The following is a 20,556-nucleotide window of genomic DNA, read 5'->3' as shown; positions in this document are numbered from 1 at the left end:
GCAACAAATAATATTCATACGTAACGTAGTCTAAGACTAGAGTACATAACTTTACTAATAAAGCAAGAAATATGTAGCACAGTACACTACGCTAGTTTGAAAACGACGTTGCTACAGAGCGAGTAATCACTACACTAAAGTTGTCGCGTTTAACATTTATTTTACGAAATTCGAAATTGTTTTTCTATTCAAATTAATCGTTCTCCAATTGAATTTTTATTCATTATTTGATATTCATTTCTTTTCTAAACCTCTTTAAAACTTGAATTTGGTGAACTATTTATTAAATATTTAGAAAAAAAAAGAAGTAGCACATATAAAAAAAAAATTAATTGAAAAAGCTTAAAAAATTACTAGGAGGACATGAGGAGTTAGCCTAATCTAATCTGAAAGGTCGATCGCTGCGCCTGAAGGAAAATCTAGTGATGTAATAAGATACCGGGACGTGGACTGCTTCTACTCCTCTGGCATTACAACAATAGCCTCATACGAAATTATCATTTTAGGGAAGGAAGGATTGTTAGTAATGGTGAGGTTAGTCCTCATTGTCCTCAGTGTAGCAATATAACGTCAGGTCGACTTCGTCGCGGTCAACTGCTATTTCGTGCCTTCCATAACGTAAGGTGCTAACGGATGCTTAATTGAAAAGATAGTAATAGGGTTCTTGACTAAAATTCTAGGGTTCGTTAAAGTAATTCGTATAATAAACTATACAATTCATATCTTCTATTTTTCTCTTTATGGTGAAATGTAGCTGGCAACTTCTCACCATAAATGGCTGACTGGCCAGCCTTTTTTATATGTTTTAATCTTTTTTCTATATTTTTTTGACACTTTTCCGAGTCTGTTCAAATATATGGTTTAGTAACTTAGTTTTATTGTTCTCCAATCACATTGGTTCTTTAACTTTCCCTCTACCGTAACAATGTAAATCGAATACTTCTCGAATACATCGAAACGAAGTATCTATTCATCTCCGTTTCCAAACTCCTAAGAAGGCCGAAAACTATATGGATAAATGTAATTACATACATAAGAATCCAATCCCACCAATGTTTCCGATAACAACGTATTCAATTATAGAAAAAAAAAATAAAGACATTATCAGATGGTACTATCTTCTCAGAAAATACTAACAATAACTACAGTATAAAGCGTCAAAATAAAAATTAAAATAAGAAATAGATAAATGTTAAAGTAGTAAATGAGGCTTATAAGTAAACGATTTTTATATACTGTATTTTTTGTAATGATCTTCCCATCGTAACTGCCAATTAGCTGCTATTAACATACAAAGTAAGCATTTAAATGCGACAAGAGTTTCAGTTGGTGAATACACAATGCGAATGAGATATTAAAAATCAAGGTTATTAACTAACCCTAACGTAGACATCGATCTAAGAACCAACGTACTATTTCGGGTACTAATATAGTATGCGAATGAGAACTTTGGTTTCCAGTCGACTTCAAAAAGATAGAGATTTTCAATTCGATTCTATTTTTTCAATATTTTTTACCTCATAACTCCGTCAGTTGTAAACTGATTTGAAAAGTTCCTTTTGATTTCAGGTAGAAAGGATATACTTACAGATTAGTCCCATGGAAATTTTTTCAAACTCTATTTCATACTTTAGTTTTTAAATCAATACAACAATTGAAGTAGTTTGTTCATACGGAATATAATCTTTATTAGATCAATGAAATAGTATATCATCTGAATTCATGTACTTATATAAAATAGCAGCACATTTAAAAAAAGAGTTTTTACGATATGAAGTTTATCAATTTTTTTCATAATTTAAAATAATTTTGTTCAACAGGCAGTGAGTGAAGCCAACACAAATACCAATTGGGTGCAACGACAATTATCGCGATTAGCTCGCAATCTTCGGTATCGCATCAGCGGCGAAGGACGTGCCAAGCCACCAGATTGGTTCCTAGACAAGTTCGCGGCTCAAACTTTCACAGATCCTGAAGAACCGCTCTATCAGGCTAAAAGATCAAAGCTACTATGCGGGCTGAAACTGGCTTTCGATCCTACTCTCCCGGCTCACTATCACGTAGGTATCCGTTTTAGTACTTGAGTTAGCATTAAGTCCACTTAAAATTATTCCTATAGTAGTCTCTAGAGAAATTCCGATCTTAAGTCCATTTTTAATAGTGTAATTTATTTTTTATTTATGCAGTGGTTGGCGGTGGTTTCATTGGCCATCCTCTACAATGTGGTTTTCGTCATTGGCCGTGCCGTATTTTGGGAATTGGACAATTTGACTTCATTCTGGTTTGTTCTTGACTATCTATGCGACACCATCTACCTTATCGACACCATTGTACATGTACACGAAGGTTAGTAAGATATTTTTTCCTGATTACAATAAAATTAATTCAGTTGTATTTTTCTATTAGAATTTTATCGATTTATATTTCCAAAAAAAAATGTTTCATTCTAGACATTTATTTAGATTATAACAAATTACTCTCAATCTATTATTATATTCTATTATTTTTTATTATAATACATGTTTCAGCAATCGCTTTTTTATTAAATAGACTTTCTATCTATCTATCCTATTTAAGAGCTGCGCTCTTGTCGGTGAAGCTCTTGCTTTATATTAAATAGACTTTATGGAAATATAAATCGAAGCTAAAATTGGGTACTTGTTACGATTTCTCTAAATGACATATGTGTCGTGTACAGGCCTCTTAAATATTTGCTGTGCGACAATATAGGTATATAAATGTGAAACAGGAAGTGTCTATGAACCCGCATTGTGAGCGAATGTCTTAATTTCAAATGCAAATTTGTAATCTATATGGCAATCAGATAAAGTTATTTTAAACCTTGACAATTACCATTGATTTATCAAAAAAGATAAGCGCATGATGTTTCTAGGATTACATTTCTAAACTATATAGTAAGAAATTAATATTTGTAACATTCACAGACTAATAAAGTCATTTAATGTTATAAATATTAAACACCATCAATTTATTCTGACAAATTTATTTTACTTACTTTCCCTTTTGTAAACGAACAGAATGTTATTGCTATCTACACTTACTCGTAAATATAATAGTTGCCGCCAAATTACTTGTTGCACGATCTAACGACTATAATACTCGATCACGGCAGTAATTATTTCAGTCTTGCAGACGACATTTCTACACGATATTGGACACATTTCTATCATAAAGATATTTATGATAAAAACTTACAATGTATATAATCGAATAAAATTTCTTTAAATATAAATACAAAATATAAATACTTATGGTTCTGATGAGTACACAAACTATATTTTTCTTTGTTTTATGCATTATTCACTATTAATTATGTCCCATTCGCGTTTTTACCGTTAAGCAGTTGTGTTTGCTTGACTGTGTTTAGGTTTGTAAGATTAGATATGGCAGTGAATTTACAGGATACAGAAGAATAACATCCGAGTTCTCAGGAATGGCAACACATGGGGAGTACCATGTAAACTCTGTTATGTCCATGATACTACTCATGTCTTTAGGCGACGGTTACCATTTTCCATCAAGCTGATGGCCTACGTCTGCTTTCTTGCCATTTTAAGATGCATTAAAAAATATTTGTGTGTTATTTTATATGATTGAACTATTTATTGGTGTATAATAGGTTTAAACACCATCGAGCTTGTATCATATCATATCCTTAGAAACAGCTATTAGTCCTAGTAGTGTTAGTTACGGGCATTGGCTTCGAAGTGAGCACCACAAATCAACAATTTGACACCCACACACAAAGCCGCGCCTTGCGTCATCAAATTTAGCTAACGTGTAGACAAACATTCGACCCTGCCTAGTTGCTTTTTCCGTACAAATATTGCATTGCGGCTTTCTGGTATGATACCATCCTTCATGACTCGTGATCGATCAATTCCCCGTGTATCCAATCCGAAATACTGTGTTCATAGATCAATGTCAATTATCTTCCATAATTTCTATTTTTTACACAACCATCCATTTTGTTTTTGTATGATTCAAAATAGTTCTACTGACAATACAGTTTAATGCGTTAATTCAAATTAATAGTCATTTGTTATCATAAAAAAACGCTTTAAGTATACAATATTATAAACATTAGTAATTTCTGTTTTCACAGGTTATTTAGAACAAGGACTCATGGTTAAAGATTCTAAAATGTTAAGGCGACACTATCTGAAATCAGATTCATGGCGATATGATCTTATATCTCTATTACCCACTGATATCGCCTATTACTGGTGGAGACCTGGAACATGTGATTATGTTAGTATACTTAGCTCTTTCCAAAACTGTTAAATATTATAATAGAATAACAAGAATTATTCCAGCACGACATTATTTAACTTTGTTATTACTGAAACGTCAATATTGGTTGTGTTTCAGAAACGTTTGCCGTGCCCTGTTATTGTACGTCTCAATCGGCTATTTCGCTTGCCTAGAATGTGGGTGTGGTTCGACCGGACTGAAACCGCTACTAGTTATCCGAACGCTTTCAGGATATGCAAGGTTACCAAAATATTTAAATTTTATTAAATTTATAACCACCAAGATTATTAATTATTCATACATATTTTTACTCCTTTTAGGTCGTTATGGCGATACTTGTTCTTATTCACTGGAACGCATGCCTTTATTTTGCTATAAGCTACGCAATAGGATTCGGCACGGACAATTGGGTTTACAATTTAACTGGCGCCCGTAATGAGTCGCTCGCTCATCAATACATTTACAGCTTTTATTGGTCTACTTTAACTCTCACTACTATTGGAGAAACGCCACAACCAGAAATCGATGCCGAGTACTTATTTGTTGTAGCAGATTTTTTAGCTGGAGTTTTAATTTTTGCTACAATTGTAGGAAATATTGGTTCAATGATTTCTAATATGAACGTAGCAAGAGTAGAGTTTCAAAATAAAATGGATGGCGTCAAACAATATATGGCATTCAGAAAAGTTAGTGGTGAATTAGAAGCAAGAGTTATTCGATGGTTTGCCTATACATGGGCTCAAAGTGGAGCATTGGATGAAGAAAATGTGTTATCTTCCTTACCTGACAAATTAAAAGCAGAAATAGCGATCAGAGTCCATCTGGATACATTACGTAAAGTAAGAATATTTCAAGACTGTGAACCCGGTCTCTTAGAAGCACTCGTGTTGAAACTTCGGCTTCAAGTTTTTAGTCCAGGAGATTATATTTGTCGCAAAGGTGACGTAGGTAAAGAAATGTATATTGTTAAAAGAGGAAGACTTCAAGTAGTTGCTGATGACGGAAAAACAGTTCTCGCAACTTTGAGTGCAGGTTCTGTATTTGGAGAAGTAAGCGTTTTAGAAATTGCTGGAAATCGTACTGGCAACCGACGAACTGCTAATGTTCGTGCTTTGGGCTATTCAGATCTATTTTGTTTGGCAAAAAGAGATCTCTGGGAAGCTCTTGCTGACTATCCCGATGCAAGGACAACACTCACTGAACGAGGCTGTCAGTTATTACGAAAGGTATATTTATATTTAATTTCATCATCATCTTCACATCAGTCTTTATCTATCCACTGCTGAATATAAGCCTCTCCCTTGGGGGGTTATACCAGTAGTTGCCACGCTTGGCACGCGGATTGGCAACTGCATTTAGGCTTTAGAGATGTTTTAAGAGGGACGCTGCTGCCCATCCTTCGCCCTCCTGAATCGATTCGTACAAATGCGGGAAAGCAAAGGGTGGTTCTATGCCGAGATCACACGGCAATATTTTAATTACCTTGATTAAAATAAATGATTATTTTTAACGTATTTATACAGTATTTCACACTGTTTTAACAGGATGGTTTACTCGATGAAAATGTATTTGAAAGTGCACAAACTACACAGCAAAGCCTAGAAGAAACCGTGCAGAAGCTTGAAAATACTGTAGATATGTTAAATAATCGCTTGCAAGGATTGCTGACTGATGTTGGTGAAGAACAAGCAAAAATGAATCAAAGGATAAACAAAATAGAAGTCAGGTTAGCAGTTACACCTATAATGATAATATATTATAATGATCTCAATGTACTGCTATTTGCGATTTAATAATGTAATTTATAAAATTTGCTACAGCGAATTTTTATTTTTATTCATTGTATTTGTATTTTATAACTTTCCTAAATAATAATATTTTTTCAGAGTGTTGGATGCAGAAGATGATGCAACAGATTCCGATGACATTACGTCCCTAGAAGCATCTGAATTAAGAAGTGAAGTAGTGAGATGCGGTGATGTTTCTGGTTACAGTGAAATGCAAGGAAGTTCAAGTCATGATACTTCAATGTTTCTTCTTAACAACCCTGTTATTCCTCTTCGAGAACGTGGGCATTCGCTTAGTGTAGAAAGGTCTCCAGGCTTACTAAAATTATCTCCAGAACCGCGTAGTAAATCATTGCGTTTAAAAAGATTTCATAAAGACACGAAATGAAAACATGTACACAACGCAACAATACGGAGCTTTAGATCAATATAAATTTTCTGTTATGATTTTTCCTTATTTTTTGAAGATTTAAAAATATTATTTTTGATACTAAGAAAGAATTTTAAAAACGAAAATTTTGAGATATGCGTAAATGAATTATATAAATAAAAAAAGGATGATCACTTCATATCTAAACAAATATAGGCATGACTTAGTACAGTCGCCGTTATAAATGTATTAATGTAGTTGTTGTAATGTACTAGAAGCGGAACTTATAAGGCGGAACTTATAAAAACAATACTTTTTAAATTATTTATTAATACTGCCTTATTGCAGTATAACTTATGTCGTTCTCATTAATAGACATAAGTGCAAAGAAAAAATTTTGATTAGATAAAAGTATATAGTCAAATAATTGACAGTAAATAAAGATAAATAATAACAGATCTCCATCACAACTTGACTTTTCATTTCACAACATTTGTAGACTTTTTTATATATAAAGTACAAGATGGCAAACAAGAATACAGTCCGTGTGTGGGTAAATGGTAAAAGACTTGAAAAGCTATAGGTACAGTTGAATTCTGATGGTGGAAAGTTTTAAACTAATTGGATTAAGATTGCATAGTTATAAGGAGGTTGTGTAAAATTGAATGCCGATAACAATTTTATAGATTTAAGTTTCCGTACAATTCTCCTAGAGATGTGTCAAATGTATTTCTCATTCTTTGACAAAATAAATTTATTAGAAGAGATAAATAAACGAGCTTTCATGTTAAGGTTCTTATTATATTTCAATGACAATTGGAAAATTGATTAAGTTATTGATTAATCACTTAATAAGGAAATTAAACATTAATACCATAAAAAATAAATAAATGTCGTGTTGTAGCAACAAATAATGTTAACAATGTTAGAAACAAAAATATTGTCAATAGAATAAATATATAAAGAGCATTCTAACTGATTATACAAAAAGCAAACTGAATCGAAATTTGTATTACTTAAATGGGTAAGAAAAATAAATGTCAAAAATCAAAACGCGTTGTAAGATCTCTGTTTACTTATAATAAATGAATAATCAAGTTTCTAAGTAGGTATCATTGTTTGGGATTGTGACAAGCTCGATGATTGGATGTAAGAGAGTCAATGGCTTACGTTTATAAAAATATATTTATAATCATAGTTATATTTCAATATAATAATAATTGCAAGAAGTGAAAAACAGCATATTTATATGAACTTAACATTTCTTAAAAGCTATAAATTCAAGCTCATTTTAACATAATTAAAATTACATAATTATTTTATTAAATAAACCATTATGTATGAACACTAATATTACTAAGTACTTGTCAAGTTAAAAGTATAGTAACTTCAGCAGACTTCAAAAAGTGGTGCATTTCTTTAAAAAATAACGGCAGACCAATATCAAATTTATTAAAAATAAGTTTAAGACCGTTTATTTAATTATTACTGTTAGTTTGACCAATTGACTTTTTTGTATATTATTACTATTTTTATTTATTGTATTATAACAATATTCTATCGTAAAAGAAACTCCAAGTGTTGACGTTAATTTCTTACTTTTTTATGGCAATTCTTTCAAACTTCTCATTAAAAAGACAGATATTTTGATTTATTTTTTCACTCGGTGAACGTTTCAAATTTTTAAATGTAGCATATAGTTACAGACAAATATCTTCGAAGTATTTTTAAATTAGGTATACTGTATTACGGAATAATGGTAAAAAATAAGTACGATTGTAATACTGATGATGTTGACTATATTTAGCTATAAGTAGTGGTAATTTATGGAAAGCGTATAGTGTATAAAACAAGTGTCAATGGGATGTAGCTTTAAGACGTGAAAGTGCTGTAAATAAAAGTACATAGACGTATAAGTGAAGGATTGATTTTTATATGGAATTTATTAATTCTGAACTAGATAATAGAAAATTGGTGATTTGTGTACGTGTTTGATATTCATGTTCCTTATAAAGAAGGGACTGATTCGTAATCTGTAATCATACTTGTACTAGCGATAGTAAGTAGCATAAATTATTATACAAAATTCTAATTTTAAAACTTATCTGACAGTGGGTGGGTAGTAAAATGTTCTTGCTTAAGACATGTATTGGAATAGTCAATTACATATTTTAATAATACCCTTTCAATAATAACTGTATGAAAGTAACAACATTTTTTTAGTTTCATATGTTTATTTTAGTACCTATCTAATTTCAAATATTTCTCTGTTTAAGAGAAAATGCTAAAAATGCAATCAATTTTTTTATATCCAATAATACGTTAGATAGCAATCCGTGTGTAAATATTATTTTCCTTGATTCAAGTATTTTTTATTCCAATATAATATTTATAACAAACCCACTTGGCCAATATAAATAATAAAAAAAAATTGGGTTGAAATCTTATAAGTAACATTGTACCTGTAATATATAGATAATATAATGTTTATGTAATAGTAAATGTGAACTAATATTACACTTGGTTAGAGAAAGTGAGTTCTATTCAGACTTTATGTCATTTATTAAGATAACCCTTCATTTATTTCACCCACATATCGGAATCTTATCATTTTCTGAATTATTGGTAAGTTCCCGATATCTTGGATGAGTTGAGCTTATAGTGAAGGTGAGATCCCGGTATACAAATCAAATCGAAGTCATCAGTATCTTTTTATAGAGTTTTCAAAAGGATGTGAGCGTCCCGTACTTTGTAACCTTATATCTGGGACGCGCCGTATTTGAGAAAGGAAAGCTTAAATTTAACCTGATATCTGTGATGCACCATATTTGAGAAAGAAACGCTTAAACTCTTACTCGATATCTAGAACGCGCCGTATTTGAAAAAGGGAAGCTTAAAGTTTTATGTTTCAAGGAGATAGAATCCTCCCCCAGAAGGACGCCAATGATTGTTTCAAGCTGTACAATTTTCATTATTGAACTTGAAAAGAAAAATACTCACTGAACAAACAAAATGCTTATACACCTATCTAAAAACCGTATTACAATACAAAGAAATAATTAAAAAAGAATATTAGAAATACAAAGAAATAATTGTTCATTCACATGTGATGCCAATATCTATCAACCGATCTAAAGTACGCAGTTTATAAAAAATCATAGATAGAATATACTATTATTTTTATTTACTATTAAGAAGCTAAATTATTAGAATTATCTAATAAGATTATGGATATCTCGATAATAAAAGACAAAAGTGAAATAGTTTATAACAGCTATGAATTCGGTAAAAAAATGCTGTTAAATAAACAATTTCTAAATAAACTAGATATTTCCTTTTCCTCTGTAATTTACAATTACTAACCTGTGCATATATTAATATATTGTAATAGTGAATAATTAAAATTTTATTAGACATTTCATTAAAAATTGTTCCTGTTATAAAAAAATGTGGTGCAATTGCACTGACCACTTAGTAAGATTTAGTTTCATTCATCTAAAGATGTTAATGTTAAATAATAACACATTCTATATCTAAGTAACTTATTTAAACTACAGTTATATTTTTAACGAAATTTCATTTTATTTCAATAACTCATAAGTCGCACATACATTTTATATACTTCTAGGAATGGCCATCAAGCTCAAAGCCTAAAGGTGAAGGTACTGAAATCAATGCATGTTATCAGCGAAGTTATCGTTCGGTAATCCATTTCAAAAACCTTTGTAGATTAAAACATATACTGAATGTGGTTCAAAAGCTCGACACCAGAAGACAATACTCCCACAAAATTCATAGTAGTATTAAAAAAATTTAGGCCACACAAAATAAACTCATTGCAGTACTGCTCGTAACACCTTTCTTGAATTGCCTCTGTGTAAATTGAGGAAATTCGATCACTAATACAAGGATAAGACATTAACTAACTTTGTGTTGTAAATTGAATTTAATACTTGAGCTTCAACTTGACATCAGTTGGTATTCTAATATTTACATGTGTGATGTGAATTATACTAAAATAGTAAAACTTCAAAACTATTCAAGTGACTGTATATTATTATTAGCTTTTACCCGGGGCTTCGCTTGCGTTAATATTGACTTTGTTCATCACTTCTAGTTATTGGTATACAAATTTTGTATTAATAGGAGGTAATTGTGTTTATATTATTATATAAACACAATAATTCTGCAAGCAAATCGGATGACGTAATAATAAGTTTCATACAAAAATGACTCCTTTTTCGCAAGAAAAGTAGCCTATAACCGTCTTCAAAGTCACATATATAAAAAAGTACATATATTAAATTCCAATTCAAATAGCGTAACAAACAAACATACCTATAGACATGAGCAGTACCATGGACATAATAGAGTATACTGTTTCGCCCATGATAACCCCGTATGCGTTGCCATTCCTAAGGATTCAGGTGTTATTCCTCTGTACCCAGTAAATTCACGCCATATCCCACCCTTCACACCGAAACACAGCCATGCAAACACAACTGCTTCACGGTTGAAACACGAATGGGACAGAGGTACCCAAGCAATCGTGTTTTGTACAAAGTCTCCCTTTGTCTAAATGGAACAAAACTTGTTTACAGTAATAAATTTTAATATAATATCTAACATTTTTACACCAACTAAACTATGTTTAATTCCTTACCCCATTATACTTATAAGTATCAAACGTCTCATAAATCTATTTTCGCTATTGAACTGTTTTGTCTCTTTTTTATACTAAATCCTTAATTTGAGAGTGACAAAAGTAATAAATCAGTGTAATAGTTAAAATAGATTTGTAGGTTTTAGTTTTATAAATGAGGGTCTTAGTTTTATTAAACATTGTTTACATAAGTACTATTTTCAAATATTTTTATAGTAAGACGTAAGTAAATTTGCGGCCGCAAAACGCCTTTATTTTGAGTTCTTTTATGCAAAAACATTAGACAATGAAGTCCAACATTGAGTACCTATTTATAACTTACCCGCTTCGTTTTCTGTTAAAATTGAGCAATTCTGTCCTAAATTAGTATATCGGAGATTTTCCTCATATAAAACCAGCTATTTAATTTGGTTTCCTGTAGGGAAAAATGTATTCTGGATGACAAGATAAGCAAAGAGAATTTCTTCCTCATATTAGAAAATATTGTCTAATTCTGTTTCCTGCAGCAACAAAGGTAAATAAACTATTTAGATCAATTTTGTAAATTATTTTCTGTATATTTCTAAACGACAACGATTATACATGTATCTTCTATAACTTCTATCTTATAACTTAAAAAAATATCGCGGAGTAAAACAAGTCAGGTATAATATTAAACAACGGGCGGAAGCTTTAATTTCAGATTTTAACATATCAATATTACTAACATTTCCAGAAAAAATTGCGTATTGTTTGCTCTTTGGTTATGAACCCCGATTTAAATATTATTATAGATATCTCAAGAAACCGTACATGTGTAAATTTGCTGTAACTATACCTTAACCATTAACCTCGTTTTCAAACCCTATAAGATTTCTATGTCGACTTAGACGACTTTTTTTAAAAAACTGGTTACTTCTCGGAACAACTTTAGAAGGTAGTTCTCTAGAAGCTTCAAAACTATTAATACAAGTATATTTGAATTCATACTCGTAATTTACCTTTATTTATTTGCCTTTATTCCAAAAGAAGCTGCTGTAGATGACCCGGCCTTCTTATGCTATTTACCCTTGCCTATTTGAAAACTATCGAAGATTCTTAGAATACTATCTTTTATGTACGTATCGCTTCTTTATATTTTACTTTGTATTCAATTCTTTTACACCACTCTTAAAAATTATCCTCTGTTTTATTATAAATTTATAACTTACTACCACCCTTACTGCAAAAGAAGCTGGTGTGGATGCCACGTGCTCTTCATGCTACTTGCACTAGCCTGTTTGAAAACTGTCGATGATTCTCAGAAGACTCATTTATAAACGTATCGCTTTTTTATATTTTACTTTGTATTAAATGCTTTTACACTACTCATAAAATTATCCTCTGTTTTATTCTCTAACTGTCTAGTTGACAAACTGTAAATACGAATTGTGATTTACAATGCAACTTTCAAACCCTCAGTATTATAAATAATTCAATATGTCTATCTGTTGCCAATACCCGTTTCTATTGCCAAATAATAAACCTAAATAATAGATATATAACAACTCAAAGAACCGACAACGATGGAGAAGAAAGCAGGATATTGCAGGGAGTCAGTGGGTGCAGGTGGTGTAGGACCGTCCCTTATAGCAAAATTCTATGGGAGGCACTAGATAGATAACGGCTAATATGATGATGAAATCTAAATTTACCTAGATTTGTATTTTAGATTATTTTTTTTTTTGTTATTTCACTACCAACATCTAAATCCAGCTACGTGCATACTTCTTTTATTTATTTAACTGTCTTCTTCATATTATATCTCAAAATCATAAATACTCCTTACGTTTATGGTGAGAAACCATTGAATCAAATTATAGAGATAAAAGCAGCGAGAAATCTAAGAACAATAGAATTAAACCAGTTTATACTACTTAGCGATATAATAAAATCGCTATGAGAGTACGAAATGTACAAAATAACAAATATATGATTTCAAAAACAATAAAACAACTTATAATTATGTAATTACTAATTAAAACCTATTAGGAGAATTAAAGGCAGAAAAAAATTGTTGGTTGGTGATGCCATGTTTAGCCTTTAATTTAATTACTTGGTTGGATAGTCATTCTTATAGAGTTAAATAAAAATATATTATTGAGACAGAAACAACATTTAATAAATATCAAAATACGCCCTCTTACTTGAAATTTTCAGAAGTGTGTCTAATAATACGAACAAATATTATTTAATGAACTATCACAGTAAAAAACCATGAGAAATGGAAAAGCAATTAAAGTAAATGACAACAAATCATTAAGGGCGTCTTATCTAATCTCTGCAGGCATGTTAAAACAGTGGGCCTTTTATCATATAGAAAGATGAAAAAAATTTTATAAACAATATTGCACGTAATGAAATTGGCTACGTTTAAAACTCGCCCAATTTCACCACAAAACATTGTTCCACTTAGTGAAATGATTACATATAACTATCATTAAGTATCATTTAATAACAAGTCACTTGGGAAACTAACTATGCTAATATTAAAGAGTCACACAGGAATCTTACAAATAGTATTCTTGCAACAACTAGGGAGAAATATTCATTAGACATCAACACACCAATTATTATTATTTTTATCCAATACATACAAGATACGTAAGTATCATGAACCGTTTAAAGATTCCCTCAAAACATTGGTGCATAATTTTACACAGCAATATGCCAACAGTTTCACGCGCTAGCTAAACATCAGCTATTTCTGTCTCACTTTATCCAAATAATTATGACAAGGGATGGGTGCAGATATTGAGCCAACGTGTGAATTCGGGTCAGCCTCGACGGCTACAACCATCGGTGTCAGTACGAGTGATTATTGACATTAATGAAGACAAATTAACTGCTTGTCGTCATTGTATTTATCAATAACATTATTTCACGGTGGGACACTCACTCCGATATATTTATCTGTACTATCATCTGCAACAAATATCTACCAGATATCAACATTTTAATTCAAAGAGCTCTCAATATTTTTTCATAAAATCTATTCATCTACGATAAGGTACACGCGTACAATTAACTTTATAGTTTTATACATTAACCACTTTTACGTCGATTTTATATATTACAGTCATATTAATAATCCATTTATGAATCTTATTCCAATCTAGTGCATAAGATATAATGGATAACTCTAGTCTTATTTCCCTCCAACTTTGGTAAATTTACATAAAACATTTCGAATATGGCGCTGCATTAGATATGAGACTTGACGACGCCTCTTCTTTCACACCAACTGAAAAATAGAATAGATTTACTGCAATAGAAATATAGTTGACAGAAATAAATCAGCTGTGTATATATATATATATATAGAATTGTTATAAAGAGTATTATTATACATAGGTATAATAATTAACGTAGCATAGGAATTAAATTAAAAATATTTGTATATTATTTGACGATTTATATTATTATAAAAAGTTTTAAGGACACCAAACCAGGAAATTATGAACATGAATAATACTACCGTAAATACGAAATATGTTACTAATGGTAATCTTCTTAATGCATGTAATTCTCAAAACATATGTAATTATTTTTTCTTTTTAGAAATTTTACCTAATATAATGTATGTCTTAGGTAAAATTTCTAAAAATATATATGCCTGTTGTAAAAGAAAATATATACAGTATAAGTGTACAGTTCAAAATTAAATAAATAATATTTATAAAAATAAATATTCATAGATATAAAAATATAATACTTAAAGAAATAAACTAACAGATAAAATGGTATTCACCATCAGGCCAGAAAGAAAACCTTGCGGCGCTAGTTTCCGAGGAGGTAACAGTCTCATGTCGCCGCGTCGGGGAAAAACTGCTTGTGGGCACGTATCCAGAGTTGGGACTCGGGGAGCCACCTGACAATAAATAAACGGTCTATAATTATGTCAAAATAAACTAAGATGCGTGATATGAAAATAGCATCATTATCAGCGTGAATTAAAATAATCGTCCAAATCACAATGTGTTACAAATTAGTTTATTTTTCAAGAACACATATCATTAGAAAGAACCTAGCTTGATATTAGTTTTTTTAAGGATCAGCCCTAGATTTCTGTCTACATATACTGTACCTAATACACTCCCAGCTTTTCTCTACAGATACTACGTTATCATTGGTAAAAAATACTAGAAAATCATATGACTTTTTACAGAAGCTAGAATGGTCTTTTAACCAACTTATTTTTAGATTAACTCTTGTGTACAATATTGAGTACCTAATAGAACGAGCCTCTCTATAAATTGGTGTATAAGCATCTCTTGTAATATTTTGGTTTATTTGGTTAAATTACGATAGCTATGAAATAGCTATTACGAATTTTCAACAATGCGAATCGCATAACTTACATGCGCCATCTGACGAGATCTCAAATGTAATGTAACGCTTTCCACAAAGTCAATAGCACAGTACTATGTTAACAAATTTCGAAGCGTTTGTGAACGCCGATAGAGGGCATTTTAATGAAAGTAATGAAGGAAAAACTTTGCCATAGAGATCATATTAGATTATTCTAAAAGATGGCATGTTACATTACAAATAGGCATTTTAATGGAAGCAATGAAGGAAAATGTTTGCAACAGACATTATATTAGACTATTAAAACAGATGGCAGGATTTATTGTATATTATACATTAATTGTATGTGACATCAAAAGTTTTATATAATTTTATTTTTTTTTCGATAAATTTTATGATACTTATATGCATATATACAACATTAATAGTAGAAACCAAGTTTTCTACGCATCTCACGCTACACACTACATAGAAACCTTAGAAATTTACTAAAAAACAACCTGAATAAAAACTTTCAATTTGTTAAGCTTTATTTAGGACGCATTTCAAATAATTTTTTTGAAATGAATTATGCATATAGCGATCCATTTCGCTACTTGATTTATCAATCAAGTCAATCAAAATTTGAACAGGTTTCAATAAATGTAATATCTTTTATTATTTATAAAAAAAAAACTTTTATATTAGTATAGAAAAAGGTGACGTTTTGTTTAATCTCTTCACTCTTTCTGACAATTCTTTCCTTGAAATGTTTCAGAGCTTTCCATTGTCGAGATAGAGTAGTTCGGGTAGTCGCAATTATAACACTTAAAAGAGTCAAAGATCCTATAGTAAAACAAAACCATTACACTAGTCGCCTTTATAGATTGGTGCACTACATCGGGGCGCGCTATGTTGTCAACAGATCGTCTTTTACCATATATTAAAATAAATGTATTAATTTATATTAAGATTTTTTTTATTTTTCTTTTTCGATAAATTTTATGATACTTATATGCATATATACAACATTAATAGTAGAAACCAAGTTTTCTACGCATCTCACGCTACACACTACATAGAAACCTTAGAAATTTACTAAAAAACAACCTGAATAAAAACTTTCAATTTGTTAAGCTTTATTTAGGACGCATTTCAAATAATTTTTTTTAAAATGAATTATGCATATAGCGATCCATTTCGCTACTTGATTTATCAATCAAGTCAATCAAAATTTGAACAGGTTTCAATAAATGTAATATCTTTTATTATTTATAAAAAAAAAAACTTTTATATTAGTATAGAAAAAGGTGACGTTTTGTTTAATCTCTTCACTCTTTCTGACAATTCTTTCCTTGAAATGTTTCAGAGCTTTCCATTGTCGAGATAGAGTAGTTCGGGTAGTCGCAATTATAACACTTAAAAGAGTCAAAGATCCTATAGTAAAACAAAACCATTACACTAGTCGCCTTTATAGATTGGTGCACTACATCGGGGCGCGCTATGTTGTCAACAGATCGTCTTTTACCATATATTAAAATAAATGTATTAATTTATATTAAGATTTTTTTTATTTTTCTTTGCTCTACCTAATTAATCCTCACCACTCACCATTCATTCACTCATTTACTCTCACCTTTAGATGCTGAACGGACCTCTACATAGATATACATCTCTAACGTATTTGTTTTTTTTTTCTACTAAAAAGACTACATATTATTGTTAAAAAAATATTGATAAAAAATAGTACATTGAGGGGTAAGTGTAAAAATTGCCCTTTACCCACCGGTAGAGGAAACATTGGTAAAACAAGAGAAACAGACCCCGACAATTACTCATTTACTCAATTATATATTTTTTGTAACATTTTGAAATAGACAAAGAAGCTGATTGATACCTTCCGGCCAAAACGGAAACCGCGACACAGTGTCCGAAGACGAAACAATGTCGTGATGTCGACTCGGAGAGTATCCACCTGACGAAGGTGCATATCCCGGACCTGGACTTGGTGAGCCATCTGAAATATAAGAAATATACTAATTTCAATATAATGTAGATGTAGCGTTCCAAAAGATTTGGTGCCCACTGCGCATGTGTCCGAAATTGAAGCAAAGTATATTAATTCTAAAAACAGTTATCAGTTTAGGATTGACAAAAATACAAAATAAAAAAAAATACAAACAAATTAAGTTCCTTTTCTTGAAGCCCTTTAAAAAAGTAGATTAAATATAGGTATGAGAAATTATGAGATACTAAACTGTACAATTCGTTTATCTGTAGAAGTAAAATAAGTACAGGTATGAGAAGTTACGAGGCACTATATTGTACATTTTTTTTATCTGTAACCTATATTAGGCAAAGAAATAAATATGATAATCAAAAAACAACCAAATTATTAAAATGTTTATAACTTACCCAACGCCGAAACACCGATTGGATTGTAAGAATTCATTGGTATTGACTGCATTGGTTGCAACGGATTCTGTAACTAAAACAAAAATGATAGACTTTAGGGAACAAAAAGTTATTATGTTAGTTAATTTAATATAAAAGTAAATATTCAATATACAATTATAAACGAGGAACGGCTTTAATGATTTCGGTACTAAGTCAGCTGAACTGTTTATTCTATTTTATTTGTGTTCATTATATTAACTACGTAAACAACAGTTTTCCCACTTCAAAGGAAAAGAACCTTCTCGAAATCAAAGGATATTGAACGTCTCAATTGTACTATGCCATAACATTGAAAATTTCTAAGGTATAGACCCTCAACTATATAATATACTAACGTAAACATTTTCAGCGATAAAGTTTTTATTGAGCATTCATAGAGGTGTTTTGCGAATATGTAGCTTTATTGCCTTGTGATACGCTACTAAATTTTTAATCTCAATTTAATTACAGAAATAAGATTAATCTTTTAACACACAAACATTTATAACAGCAAGCATGGAAAAGTGGAATGAGACCCATTTACCTACCTAATAAGTTTTGACACAATACTTTTTGCCTACTGATTTTCTACTACTAAACTTTGAATATTTATTAAATACTTCGTTCTCTTTAAAGACCTTTGAATTCTCATCTCAGATGTGATATTCATGAAATTTACTGCTAAATTATTTACTACCTCGAATCAGTTATATGAAGAACTAAACTATACCTATTTAAAGACAAAAGTAAACAAAAAAATACACCAGTTCATAAGATATGAGTTATCGGTATTTTCGTAACGGTAAATTGCCTAAAAACGAGATTATTTTAAGAAACTACAGTATAGGGTTCTTCACAATTAAAAAGGCAAAAAGGTTCTTTCAGGATCGGTAACGCGCGCGTACAGGAGCATTACATCTATTTACGGGTATTGTAGGCGTTAATAAGCTACGGTAACTGCTTACCATCAGATGGGCCCTGAGCTTGTTTGCTACTTTGGTGATATAAAAAAAAACAATCATTAAAAGATAGAAACAAAAAGAAATAAAGGAACTCTAACCCAACAAAAACCATTCCTCTGTCAAATGATACTGTAAACAAAAACAACGATGATTTGCTTGCTATTCCATTTTTAATTCATAAGTCTAGCAGGAGATGTTTACACTATTTTTAATATTTTTTTATTAATTGTATAATACAGTTCAAAATTAACCTACTTATTCTGCTATTATACTTTTTTTGTAAATAGAAAATTAGCAAAAACAAGTAAAAATAAATACGTCAACAAAAGTAAATATACAAAAGAATTTAAATAAATAAATACTGTAAATAGTAGATAGTGCTGGTAACTTATTGATCAATCAAGAAACCAATATTATTCAAAGGAAACCTTTCAGTCGCCGCAAGTACTTTTAAGCAAGATAGAATAAATAAGAACTAGGTATTAATTGCACGCAGAAAAGCATTGAAAAAAATTAAGCATATTCAATTTAGTAATTATATACCATTACACAAAACATGTCAAAATGTATCATAATATTTTTGTTGTTAATATATCGCAGTCAATTGAATGTGCGAACATACCTGTCCTTGCAACTGATGAGTCGCAAATGGATTTACTGAAACAGGAGATGATTGATGGGGCATCGCACTGTGCGGGGAGCATCCCGGCGGACTCCGGCCCATACTTCCACACGCGCTTGCATACCCGAGCCCACTCGTCGACTGGGTAAGCCAAGTACTGAAATGTGAGACATTCAGTTTACAATTGATGATTATTTTTCAGAATAATTTATAACATTCGCAAAAGTAAACGTTATATGTAGTTACACTTTAGAAGTTTAGCCAATCTGAGTGTTTAAGAAACCCAAATGCATGCTTTAAAAATGCATACAGTTTTATCAAGAAAGTACTTTGTCATTACCTTTTTAACGATTTAAATATTTAATACTGCTATACATATAATCATTACTGTCAACAGACAATAAATAAATATATAATATCATTACAATTCCATAATAATGTTGAACCTTCTAGTACCTACTATAGTATACTATCAAAAAGTGTAGAGTCATCAAAATTATACATAATAACGGAACAAGTGAATCGTGGACAGACTTCGTTTATTTCTTCACTACACTCATTTTTCAGTCAATAAACATATGTGCGAAATGCCCAATCATTATGATAAAGAAGTATCTACTATAGAATTGTAACTGCCGTATCGATAACTCATAGCCAGTCCGCTAGTTCAAAAGGCTCGAACATTCTCTCAAATGACCGTGAATAGGCAGTGATGTAGTAAGCAAACTCCGCCCATCTCAGCCACTACCAACCAATGGTGTGTGTGTTATGAAACTCAATCCTAATTTTGCATTATAATACAAACCACAAATAAACTAAATATCATGAATTTCTATCAAGACTTGATGTTTTAATCTTACTGTTTGCTATACATAAGATTTATATTCCCTTGCAAGACAAACACAACAACATAACCAGAATTATAAAACTTATGCATGAAATTAAAAATAAAACAATAAACAAAATAAATTAATTGTAAACCTAATTAGCAATTTATCTAATTGTTGAAATGTTTGTTACCGTAACCTACAGTGGTAAGACTGACATTTCCAGTTGCTCAAATAAAGAAGATAACACTGAACAAGTTCAAGCCGTACAAAGGAAAATTATAAATATAATATAATACTGTTGCA

The 20,556-nt window shown here is 30.7% G+C and overlaps 2 protein-coding genes across 7 annotated transcripts in view; one reads left to right on the top strand and one right to left on the bottom strand.

Annotated features, from left to right (window-relative positions):
• The window catches only part of LOC113517269 (cyclic nucleotide-gated cation channel subunit A-like), a 37,808-nt gene extending 28,013 nt beyond the window's left edge, over window positions 1-9,795 (top strand). The window contains exons 4-10 of the mRNA XM_026901906.3: window positions 1,821-2,060; window positions 2,187-2,346; window positions 4,127-4,272; window positions 4,393-4,515; window positions 4,596-5,501; window positions 5,820-6,001; window positions 6,162-9,795. Of these exons, the coding sequence (XP_026757707.2) occupies window positions 1,821-2,060; window positions 2,187-2,346; window positions 4,127-4,272; window positions 4,393-4,515; window positions 4,596-5,501; window positions 5,820-6,001; window positions 6,162-6,450 (2,046 nt within the window). The 3' untranslated portion in view covers window positions 6,451-9,795. The remainder of the gene's footprint in view (window positions 1-1,820; window positions 2,061-2,186; window positions 2,347-4,126; window positions 4,273-4,392; window positions 4,516-4,595; window positions 5,502-5,819; window positions 6,002-6,161) is intronic.
• Window positions 9,796-13,183: 3,388 nt separating this feature from the next.
• LOC113518601 (forkhead box protein L2-like) overlaps window positions 13,184-20,556 on the bottom strand; it is a 52,501-nt gene continuing 45,128 nt past the window's right edge. For 2 of the 6 annotated variants that reach the window (XM_026903581.3, XM_026903569.3), the window contains exons 7-11: window positions 19,424-19,580; window positions 17,819-17,891; window positions 17,301-17,420; window positions 14,847-14,984; window positions 13,187-14,357 (exon numbers count right to left, since the gene is read on the bottom strand). In XM_026903581.3, the coding sequence (XP_026759382.2) occupies window positions 14,287-14,357; window positions 14,847-14,984; window positions 17,301-17,420; window positions 17,819-17,891; window positions 19,424-19,580 (559 nt within the window). In that variant the 3' untranslated portion in view covers window positions 13,187-14,286. Of the gene's footprint in view, window positions 14,358-14,846; window positions 14,985-17,300; window positions 17,421-17,818; window positions 17,892-19,423; window positions 19,581-20,556 lie in introns of all 6 variants that reach the window. The other 4 variants (XM_026903587.3, XM_052896656.1, XM_026903601.3 and 1 more) reach the window with 4 other exon arrangements.

This window comes from Galleria mellonella, unplaced genomic scaffold (genome assembly GCF_026898425.1).
Source record: "Galleria mellonella isolate WM207_F2 unplaced genomic scaffold, CSIRO_AGI_GalMel_v1 utg33, whole genome shotgun sequence".
In the NCBI taxonomy this organism is placed as follows: domain Eukaryota; kingdom Metazoa; phylum Arthropoda; class Insecta; order Lepidoptera; family Pyralidae; genus Galleria; species Galleria mellonella.
Note: the sequence above shows the minus strand (reverse complement) of the source record. Positions and strands in the feature narration are given on the sequence as shown.